Below are 12348 nucleotides of genomic sequence, written 5' to 3' on the forward strand. Positions count from 1 at the left end.
ATAATTTTTCATTTTTATTCTAGCATGGGGAAAACGACCAAAAGATAGATCAAAAGAAAAATTACCGGAAGATGCTCTGGGCCGTGGTGCAACATATTTTGAATTTGACGTCGTAGAAAGACGAGACGGGGAAGAAGAAAGCGGTTGCATTGTCCTTGAAGAGTCTGAATGCAGAGGCTGAGCAGCAGAGAAAGATGGTTGTTGGATTGCTTTCTCAATAGTGCCAGACAAAGAGGCCCGATGCATCATCTTCTTTTCTTCTTCTAACTGCTGTTTCTGTTCCTGCAGCATCCGTCGGTCCTCATCCACTCTCTGTTTTTCCTCCTCTATTCTTTGCTTCTCTTTTTCCAATTGTTCCTGCAAGTAATTGATAGTTCTGAGAGGTGTAGAAACTGAGTACTACATGCATGCACATAATAAATAATCTTCCTCACACTACTTCAAATACCATTACTACACCAACCATGAGCACAATTACTGTCATCAATCACCCACCATCACCCCAGATATATAGGGACATACACATTCTCTGTATTGTGCATGTACTTCTAACTTTCATTGTTGTCTTTCTTTATTTGACTTATATCTCTGCTCTCTGTCCCACTTTTTAACCTTTTCTTATTTCTTTATTGCCCACAAGGGGGCTAAACATAGAGGGGACAAACAAAGACAGACAAACAGATTAAGTCGATTATATCGACCCCAGTGCGTAACTGGTACTTAATTTATCGACCCCGAAAGGATGAAAGGCAAAGTCGACCTTGGCGGAATTTGAACTCACAATGTAATGACAGATGAAATACGGCTACGCATTTCGCCCGGCATGCTAACGTTTCTGCCAGCTCGCCGCCTTCAACCTTTTCTGATAAGCTATAGTACACCTGAACACTGAATGGAGTAAGCTCATCATCTTTATTATTACAGTTATTATTATTATTGTTGTTATTATATATGCTGGGACACACTCACACAGATAGATACAAACTCACAAATTCACACATACACATATATATATACACAGATATATGTATACAGATAAACAGACATAATCACAAATATATCCAGACTAAAGGCCATGTAAATTCTATTAGATCCTTAGTTTCTGAGTTCATCACCAGAAGACAGAAAAATTAGAGGATTCACATGTGTGTGTGTGTATTGTGCGTGTGCACAAACGCTTGTATGCACAAAGGAAATCTTTAAAAATTCCAAGCCCTTCTAAGGGTTGCTAGTTGCTAATTCACGATGTGAAGCAGAGAAGTGAGAAATCTCACCCTGGATAAGACTTTAGCCTATCAGAGGTTACATTCTTACCAGTTGACTGAATTGAAATATATAGAATGAAATATACTTACTACCTGAATACACATAGAAATGAACTTAAAGCCTAACAGCTGATAAGTTAATGCCCTAAACCACTGTGCCACCATTTCTTTTCTACTCATGTAAGAAGTAGGGGATAAAAAGAGAAATAATGGCAGGGCATGAAATAATAATTTCTAACATAATTACAAGCTTCTAAGTTGCACGGGGGTGGTGAATTTTATTCTTTTACTTGTTTCGATCATTACACTATGACCATGCTCGGTCACTACCTTGAAGAATTTTAGCAGAATAAATTGGTCTCAGTACTATTTTTTAAATATGGTATTTATTCTGTTATTTTTTTTTTACTGAACTGTTAAGTTACAGTATATGAGAACATACACATTCTCTGTATTGTGCATGTACTTCTAGCCTTCATTTCTGTCTTTATTTGACATATATCTCTGCTCTCTGTCCCACTTTTTAACCTTTTCTTATTTCTCTATTAACACACCAACACCAACAAGCAGTGGTGAGGGATAAACACAGATCCAAACACACACACACACATGATGAGCTTCTTTCAGTTTCTGTCTACCAAATCCACTGACATGACTTTGGCCAGCCTGAGGCTATAGTAGATAACACAAAAACACTTTCCCAAGGTGCCATGCAGTGGGACTGAACCTGGAACCATGTAGTTGGGAAGCAAACTTCTTACCACACAGCCACACATGTGTCTACATATTATATTGACCCTAACACATGCCTGGTATTTACTCCCCAATTATGTAACAGACTCCTGGGAAGGACAAAAGAAAACCAAAGTTGACCCAGGGTGGGATATACTATTTGAACATTATGCAAAGAAGCCCAATTAAATATTGGTGCTCTACCAATTTTTGTAACTCATCATTTACACCAGATCAGCCCCGATTAAAGCAGTGACCATCCCAAAGCATATTTTTGCAAGTATTATGTATATCTAGAAGACAGCAGACATAACTGTGAGTTAAGAAATTTGCTTTGTTACCAAATAGTTTCAGGTTCAGTCTCACAGTGCAGCATCTTTAGCAAGTGACTTTTACTATAGCCATGGGCTGACCAAAAACTTAACCATGTACCTTCACTGTTGCAAGATACTTGTATTAGTCCCACTATTACATTTTAATACTTGCACAACATCTGAGATAAAGTCACCTTTTTTTATGATTTTTTTTACTGCTGTGTCGCCATTTTTCAGTGTATTTCAACCAGAAAATTGTTCACTTAAAGAGAATAACAAGCTACATAATGCAAAATTTTTACTTTTCAAAAATTCCAATTCTAAAGGGTCGAAACAAACTCAAGCAATACCGGGCGATACTGCTAGTACATGTTATGATGATGATGATGATAGTAGTGTATGATTTAGTGGAGATTTGGCTGCAGTTTCTAACTGGTCAAGTGACCACAGAGAGGCATGTAGTGTTACTTTGCCTAGTCGCTTTTTGATAATAATGGTAGTGAGCATGAAGGAAGGTGGGATAATGAAGTAACAAGAATATCTTACCTTCTCATGCTGCAGTAGCACTTCCTTCTCCTGCAGTCGTCTTTTCTCTTCGGCTTCTTTACGCTGCTGCTGCTCTTGGAGCCGCTTCTTTTTCTCCTCTTCAATCAGTTGCCGCTCCTGTGCGATCATGCGCTGCTCCTCAAGTGTGCGTTTCTGTGCATCCAATGCAGCTTGCTCACGCTCTTCTATCCTCTCCTGCTCCTTTGCTGCTTCATCCTCTTCATCTTCGTCCTCTTCTCCATCTCTGGAAGGGGAAGTCAGAAGCTGGCTGCTGTTGTTCATCAAACTCCTGTAGATTTTACCTGACAAATGATATCAGAGAGAAAACATTAATATGCTTGTCAAAAACAGGACAGTGGAGACATATAAGGAAACTAAACGAAAACAAACATGGAGGGTCATTAGACCAGATGAAGGTAAAATAGGGAACGCTGGAGAAATATTCTTTTTGACAAGAGGAAAGATAGAAGAGAGAGACAGATGGGATACATGCAGACTCTATGACAGCCATGAAGGAAAAAAAAGATCATTACATAAGAAAAAGAAAGATGGATGATGGTCACATGTGAGCGACGAGAGAGAGTGTAAAGGAGAAAAAGAGAGAGACAGACAGATAGAAAGAAAATGGTGAAAGGGAGAGTAGTATTTCCAAAGATTCAGAAGATGAAACTAAAAACTGTGGTAAATAGTATTCTTGAATTTATTTAGCATTACTCTTTATTTGCTTATACGTACATGCAAACAGACAGATGCAGGTATGTCTATATAGATATGAAGCTTTCCTTATAACCATATGATTTCAGGTTCTATTTCACTGCATGGCACTGTGCATCTACTATAGCCTCAGACTGACCAATTCCTTGCAAATGAAATTAGCAACTGAAACTATTGAAGAGAGACAGCTACAGAATAATGCAGGCAAAAGCTGAAGTTGAACAAGAAGTAGTTCAATTCTCTATCTCAGTCTGTGCAATCACAGAGGCTTTGCTTCTGGAGTGACATGGGCATTGAGCTAAGAGTAGACAACTCTGTCTCGCTTCTGTTACTCTTTTATACTTATAAAAACATTTCATACCCACTAAATTGACATCAAAAGCAAATTTTATGCATAAAATGGCTACAAATTAAATCAGTCAAAGCTTGTGTTGACCAGGGTTGACCATGTATATCCACCTATATTCACAAGCTTGGGCAACGTTTCCTTTTATATTTTTGTGTGTGGGACTGGTAGTTGCCCATGCATATGCAAGTCTCCTCTCTTCAAGCCACCAATGTTGTCCAAGGGAAAGGTCCTTACCATAAAGATGAGAGAACTCGAAACTAGTATTGCTGTCTGAACACAAAGAATCAAATATATACTACAAGGCATCTTGTGGTAACTGATTTGATTTCTCTAACAATTCTGCAATCCACATTTGGATTGCTACACTTTTTATCACTCCCGAAAGGATGAAAGATAAAGTTGACATCACTGAGACTTGAGCTCCCATCATACAAAGTTAGAAGAAATACCATAAGGTACTGTAAATCCTTGAGTATAATCCGCATTTTTTCCCCAAAATTTAAAGGTCAAAATCCTTAGTGCATACTATATACGAGGTTAAAAATGAAAATTATTTTCTAAGCAATGTCCGAGTCTCTATTTGCTGTCTGGCAATGTTTATTCAGACGCATTTTGTAATGTCGGGCGCGAAAATACCTTAAGCTGAGCCTGAAAGCAATGAAGTCATAAAAGAATCATCCATAACTTGCAATAAGCAACATTTATTAAACGTTATTACTGTTATTTCTTTATTTTCTGCAAACAAAATGCACAAAAAAGCTACATGTTTGCATTATGTTATATATACAATAATAATAAAGGACGTTACCGTATACATTTTTACAAACCAAGGACATTATATAGACCTCCTTGATTCAAGTCAGAGAAGGGGTGCGTATTATACACAAAGTTTAGGTTTTTCAGAGATACAGCCCCCTAAAAATCCCCTGCGTATTATACTCAAGGGTGGACTATACTCGAGGATTTACAGTAATCTATCTGACATGCTAATGTTAGACTGCTGGGTTTGTTTTATCCACCATGAACAAAACTTTTGAAAGCCCAAACCTTCAGTAGGATTTGGATTCATATTGCAGAAAGTCAGAACAAATGCCATGAGGTTTTTTTTGTCCACGACTCTAATGACGCTTCCACTTATCTGCTACATAGAAACATTTTAAATACTCATAAATAATGTTTAAAAAAAGAACTTGGAAGCCTTATACCCTTGCAAGAAATTAATAATTAAAAACAAGAATAATATATCATAAATTTTCTCCTAAAATTTTCAGTATTACATATAACAAGAAAGAATGAGAAACAGTTCTCACCTTCGTCATCTGAACTTCTGTCAGCCACTTTCTCTCCATATGTTAGTTCCACATTGAAATTATATTCCGGGAGATTGCTTCTATGATAGTAAGAAAATGAGTGATTGAGTAAGGGTTATTAAAAGGATAAATTAGGAATTTGGTGGTTCATGTTTTTTACTAGCATTATCTGTGGTCAAGACACGATTTTCTTAACTTTTTGAACCTATAAGTACACTTAATGAGCACAGTTTCATTTGACTAATAACCATAGAAAAAAACAAAAGTGGGCAGCTGCATATTTTTTTTTTTTGTGTTAATGATTGAAAATAGCAATGTTTCTGTCAATTCTACAAGCCATCAACACAAAACAATGTAGCCACCTGTTTTTGTGTCTTCCAGGAATGTAGTCAAATAAAACTGTGCCCACCAAAGCTTCTTTGCAGGCTCAAAGGATTTAAGAGATGGACACACAAACAACTACATAAATTAAAACAAAATGATAAGGTTAGTGCACTTCATGCATTCATTTTTACAACCGTTTTTCATTGATTACATGGGTTTGGGACAGGGGACACTTTTGAAGTAGCATTTTATGGTCGGATACTTTCCCTGTCACCAATCTGTACCTTTTTTTCAAAAAAGGGATTTTTATACCACTAGTCTTCAAAGCACCAGAGTAATCAGTCATGATAACAACAGTCATGCACATATGTATACAAACACATACATACACAGACATATACACCATATATTACACACAAACACACATACATATATACATTCACATGGCAGGCTACATGGTCTGCCTTCCAGTTCTACCACTCACAAACCACTGGTTGGTATCAAAGTATCCATTGTGATGCGCAGTGAAATAGAACACAAAAACATGTAGTTACCAAGTGAATATACAGGGTGGACCAAAATGATCTGACACATTTGGAGGCTTAATAAAAGCACAAAATAAGAAATAATGAAAAGAAAAATTTTATTTTCTGAATGTATATATAATGCCATTTTATTTTATTAAGTTTAAAAATTAAATCAGCTAAATGCTTCCCATCATTGTCAACACAGTGTTGGAGACGTTCATGAAAGTTATCGATAACTCTATGGATCATTTCTTCTGGAATGGTTGCTATTTCTACACAAATTGCATGTTTTAATTCATCAATAGATCGAGGGCGATGACTGAATACTTTTGATTTTAAATATCCCCACAGGAAGAAATCACATTTCACCATTCCAGAAGAAATTATCCATAGAGTTATCGATAACTTTCATGAACGTCTCCAACAGTGTGTTGACAATGATGGGAAGCATTTAGCTGATTTAATTTTTTAAACTTAATGAAATAAAATGGCATTATATGTACATTCAGAAAATAAAAATTTTCTTTTCATTATTTCTTATTTTGTGCTTTTATTAAGCCTCCAAATGTGTCAGATCATTTTGGTCCACCCTGTATTTACATAGGCATACCATTATAAAATTAAAAAAGAGGGAAAAAAAGGGAGCTTTCTGAGTAAAGATTTTCATTCTCTTCTCTTCACAACACATCAGCAGAACATTACTGATTAATGATGGGGGAGGATGATGAAATATGTACTAAAACAAACCAAAATGAAAATCAACAACAAAAAAGATAACAGTGAAGTGCAGGCATGGGTGTAATTAAGCAGTTTGCTTCCCAACCACATGATTTCAGGTTCAGTTCCCCTGCGTAGCACCTTGAGCAAGTGTTTTCCACTAAAGCTCTGGGCCGAACAAAATCTTGTGAGTGGATCTGGTAGACAAAAACTGAAACAAGTCCAGAGCATGTGTGTGTGTGTGTGCATGCATGTGGATATTAAAATGATAATAATGATGATGATGATAAATCACAAGAGATCAGAAAAGAAGAAAGGATTGGAGTATGCAGCAGAATTGGAGATGTAGTCAAATTTAAGTCTTACCCTTTGTTATTCATTGTTGCTTGTGGCATTTGGTTTTTAGGGTCAATCTGCAAATGTGAAGTCGAAACTGGTATCTGTGGGGGAATCTGGATCTTTAATGGTGCCGAAAAATTATCAGAGTTCTTCTCAACTTTCTCTATGAGGTTCTCTGTGGCTGGTTGGTCTTTGGCAGTAGTTGTTTGCAATCGAACCTAGAGAGATTGTTTGTGTAAATGAGAAAGTTTACCTTGTTATAAACTAAACTTCCCACGAGATACTAACAACATTAGTATCTCATAAAGAATACTTTTAGATGCTAGATTTAATGCTTTCAACTATTTGTTTTACTCCACCACCCGACCTAGTCTGGAGAAAACTTCTTCCCTTTATCCACTAATCTTAAACACTCTTAAAAAGGCCACAAGTACCTGGCAAGTGAGCAGAGATGTGAGGTCATGAGCACCCTTTAATTTTGTCAAGGGCATGACAACCTCTCTGGAGTTGGTGCCACAATAAAATGTAACCAGTACATAATATAAGATATTCTCATTTAAAAATCATCTCTGGCTAATCGTTGAAAGAAGCTTGAGAGGCGGTTGGATGGAACCTACACTCGCCTCCTTATGAGAGCTCAAAATCTCTCGTGGAAGCGTCATCCAACCAAAATGCAATTATATGGGAAACTACCACCTGTGTCATCTCTTGTGAAAGGTAAGAGAGTCCAGTTTGCTGGACATTGTTGTAGAGCTGAAAACGAGGCAATTTCTACTCTTCTCCTCTGGAAGCCATCTACTCGCAATACCAGAGGGCACACACTCTCCTCACCTGATGTAATCTCCAGGGATACAGGCATCCAGCAACAGGACCTCCGTAATGCTATGATGGACCGTGAAGTCTGGCGTAGCATGGTAAATTCCATTGTCTCAACCACAGTTGAACAATGATGATGATGAATCGTTGAGAGAATGTTGGTGTTGCTTTGACGGAGGCTTGTGCTCCCTGAGTGCTCTTGTTTAAGTTGTTTTTACTTTAAATTTTAAATTTTCTTGTATGAACAAGTTTTCTCCAGTCCACTGTATCACTATTTTGAAGTTTTGTGCCCCTATTTTGAGGCAATGAACCTAGTTGTAACTAACAACAATGGACAATAACATTAACAGCAACAACAAAAATTTCGTACCTGGTTATCTAATTTTGGCAAAAAAGTTGCAGTTCTGCTGGTATTTTCCTTTTCTCTTGCATAGCTACGGATATCTCTCACCTGGAATAACAACTGGTCACAACTATCTGATCTTTTCCTTGTTTGTATCAAGGGTGGTGTCTCCAAATTGACAGAATGTCGAGGAGGAAATGTGGAATTCAGAGGTGCTTCCGTCTTTGGCTCAGTCTCAAAATTGGTGTCATCACTCTTAGGAGAGATGGACAAGTCTGAACTTGATGGCCGTTGGTTTTTCGTTTTCGAATTCTGCCAGCGTCTTAGGAGAGCAGGAGGCTGGATCGATGTTGATGACGATGATGACACTGGTGATGAAGATAACGAAGAAGCTGCCAGACCAGAATCTGAACTGGCACTTCTTTGATGGGGTTGGTGGGTTGCCTTTGGAAAGTTTGATGTTTCTGCCTCGGAGATTTCGAGATTAATCAATGGCGCGGACTGAGTGACTGTCGTTTTCATTACACTGATCGACTCATTATTATTGTTGTCTAAATCTGAGAACAAAAAGAAACAAAGAACTTTATTATAAGAGATATAGTGTATGTCTTGTTAAATAGGCTTCCTATAAGTGATAGTATTCTTCACACAAACAACCTTACCATAACAGAGATAGTATATTGTCTAGATTAGTGGTCTTGAAACTTTTTTTGGACTGCCACCCACTTGATACCCAGGATACATTCCTAGTGTCCTCTCCCACTCACCGCCACAAAAATAGACTATTTTCTGCAGTACATTCAAAACAACTATATTTCACAAATAAAACTTAATCTAATTATCCCATTATTTTGTTGTTTTTACATCCATCACCCCACTACCTGGCCACCCCATTATTGTTCCACTTTTCTTCAACACTTCCTGGATCTTTCCACTGCTGTCTCACTCCCCAGTGGGAAAGTGGGGGCAGCATCACCCACTTTGGGAACCACTGGTCTAGATAAATAACCTTACTCTAAGTGATAGTGTAGTGCACACAAATAACCTCACTATAACAGAGATAATATATGTCAAGAAAACCATTGCTGCTGCTGTAACTATTACTACTACATGGTCACTCAACGTTCTAGACATAGCAGTCAACTCTTCCTTGGCTCCAAACCAACGGTTTTAAATCTATATATATAAAGCTGAAGTCGTCTGTGTGTGGCAGGTTTGGTAGGCTTCAACCAACACTATCTCCTCCGAGACCCTGTGGCACAAGTTGACCAAAATTGAGAGTATGATAGAAGAAGGTTTGCTCTTCATTCCGTACAAGAAAAAATTCAAATCGGACCATGTTAAAATCAAAAATTATTTACATCAAAAAGGTGCTTTTTTCCTATGAAAATCCCTATTTTTTACAATTTTTTGACTGCTGCATTGCCATTTTTTCGGTGTATTTTAACCAGAAAAATGTTCACTCAAAGAGAATAACAAGCTACATAATGCAAAATGTTTACTTTTCAAAAATTCCAATTCTAAAGGGTCGAAAAGAAAACAAACCCGAGCAACACCGGGCTATACTGCTAATAAGGAAAAAATTAGATAATGTAGTCCTTAAGAGATGGGATGGATATTACTGGAATACATTTGATCAAAGGTCAGCTTGATCAAGATTGACCATATATCTACACTTATAAGCCAGGCCTGGGCAAGGTTCTTTTAGAGACGACCTGCAGTTTACACATGTTTATAAGTCTTTCTTCTCTCTGCACCACCAGCTTTGTCCAAGGAAAGGCTTGAAGACCAATACAGCTTGGCACCAGCCTTTTTCATAAATTGCAGTTAGAACATAAGAGAGCCACTACTGATACTACATTGAAACAGTTGTCTGACATTCAAACAGTTTCCCCGATCCACCACCAGGGAAGCTAAGTAACAACAGTATATATTTGTAAAAGTAAAAAGTGATACATGTCTACCACTGTTACTTTTGCTCCTCCTCCTACAACTTCCGTTGCTAACTCAAATATATCAAGCCTGCACAAGCATGATGAATTGGCACAAAAGTGACCTGATCACTGATACAGCTCCACTATAGTTGCAGTACAACTTTGCCAGTTCTATATATGTCAGGCTGTGTGTGTGTGTATATGCTAATGTTTGTTTTTATGTTAGTTATAATAAAAACAACTTTACATTAATCTGATAGGTTATTTTATACATTTGTAGAGTAAAAATTTATTATTCTTATGCAAGAATGTTGTAGACCGTGACTTCAGAGTTTCGGCTAGCTAAGCCATTGTCCAACAATGGCTTATCTGGCCAAAACTTCAAAGTCACTGTCAACAACATTCTTGTATAAGAATTATATATATATATATATATGTGTGTGTGTGTGTGTGAGTTTGGAGGGATATATTATCTGGGCGGATACTGTGCTGGCTCTCAGTTATGTTCCAGAGTTTGGCTAACTGCATCGATCAGTATTTAACATATATGGCAATTATTAGTTGTCAGTTATAGGCATAGGAGTGGCTGTGTGGTAAGTAGCTTGCTTATGAACCACATGATTCCGGGTTCAGTCCCACTGTGTGGCACCTTGGGCAAGTTTCTTCTACTATAGCTTCAGGCTGACCAAAGCCTTGTGAGTGGATTTGGTAGACAGAAACTGAAAGAAGCCCGTATATATATATGTATGTGTGTGTATATGTTTGTGTTTCTGTGTTTGTTCCCCCAGCATCGCTTGACAACTGATACTGGTGTGTTTATGTCCCTGTATCTTAGCGGTTCAGCAAAAAGAGACTGATAGAATAAGTACTAGGCTTACAAAGAATAAGCCCTGGGGTCGATTTGCTCGACTAAAGACAGTGCTCCAGCATGGCCACAGTTACATGACTGAAACAAGTAAAAGAGTAGTTGCAGATGCAACCTGGCACAATTTTTGGTGCAGTGTTTTGAGTTCATGATCTATCCATTTGGCTAGTTTCTATATCATTATAATTGTTTCTATTGTGTATACACACACACACACACACACACAGTAGAGGTGCATGGTTTAGTGGTTAAGGTATTGGACTGATGATCATAAGATTGTGGATTCGGTATCTTGACTGAGCAACATGTTATGCTCTTGAGCAAAACATTTCATCTCACATTCCTTCAATTCACTCAGCTGATAGAAGTAATCCTGTAATGGACTGGCATCCCATCCAGTGGGCAAATTATAAAGGAGCTTTATCCTTTTTATGCACACATACACACACACACACACACACACACATCATTTGTGAGCATGTGCATGCACACACATAAATGAGGAATAGAGAAGTAAATTGTTGTTTTTTTTAATAGTGAAACTCAAAACTATATATAATAGCATGTAGAGTAATAGGTTAAAAAAAACCCTTGGATTGCCATGCAGGTTCACATCCCATGGACAGCTTCTGAATATTTTTCTATCCATAAGGTCATTTAACACAACTTTTTTTACATGCTATTATTTATAGCTTTGTGTACCTTGAGTGTCACTGTTAAAAAAATAATTTACTCCACATCTCTTGAAGTTTTTAAATTCTTATAATGTAAATAAAGAGAGAGAGAGAGGAACAGGAAGACATAACAAATAACCAATGAAATCTGAATATTATGACTGATATATTTACAAACCTGCTTTTATTTGCATGTTTGGAGTTGGACTTGACACTGATGATGAACTTTTCTCTGGTGAAAGCTCAGTTTTTGTCAATCTTGTTGTAGGTGCTGCATAGTTAGCCTGCAAATAAGAACATATTATGCATTTCTTCCGAATGAAGTTTGCTTCCCAAATAACATGGTTTCAGTTTCAATTCAACAATGTGGCATTTTAGAGATATGTGTATATATATGTGCATATTTGTAAGGGCGGAGGAACTCTTGAGAGTCAACGGCCATCCAATAAATGTCTTAAGGCTGCATCATGCGCGGAGACATAGAAATAATAGGACTGAACACCCGATCGCGCGGTTAAGCCATTGGGAGTGAAGGACTCCTAGCCTTTGTTAGGGCATCCTTCTAGGAAAAGGTAACTC

At 37.5% G+C, this 12348-nt stretch overlaps 1 protein-coding gene across 5 annotated transcripts in view; it reads right to left on the reverse strand.

Moving 5' to 3' along the window:
• The window catches only part of LOC115216997 (LIM and calponin homology domains-containing protein 1-like), a 294506-nt gene that overhangs the window by 33910 nt on the left and 248248 nt on the right, over nucleotides 1-12348 (reverse strand). For all 5 annotated transcript variants that reach the window (XR_005001247.1, XM_036507360.1, XM_029786512.2 and 2 more), the window contains 6 exons: nucleotides 11948-12053; nucleotides 8324-8853; nucleotides 7165-7355; nucleotides 5231-5310; nucleotides 2858-3159; nucleotides 66-357 (listed from right to left, as the gene is read on the reverse strand). Coding sequence is in view for 4 of the 5 variants with exons in the window: in XM_036507360.1 (XP_036363253.1) it covers nucleotides 66-357; nucleotides 2858-3159; nucleotides 5231-5310; nucleotides 7165-7355; nucleotides 8324-8853; nucleotides 11948-12053 (1501 nt within the window). In the remaining variant the exon portion in view is untranslated. The remainder of the gene's footprint in view (nucleotides 1-65; nucleotides 358-2857; nucleotides 3160-5230; nucleotides 5311-7164; nucleotides 7356-8323; nucleotides 8854-11947; nucleotides 12054-12348) is intronic.

This window comes from Octopus sinensis, linkage group LG11, assembly GCF_006345805.1.
Source record: "Octopus sinensis linkage group LG11, ASM634580v1, whole genome shotgun sequence".
NCBI classification, from domain to species: domain Eukaryota; kingdom Metazoa; phylum Mollusca; class Cephalopoda; order Octopoda; family Octopodidae; genus Octopus; species Octopus sinensis.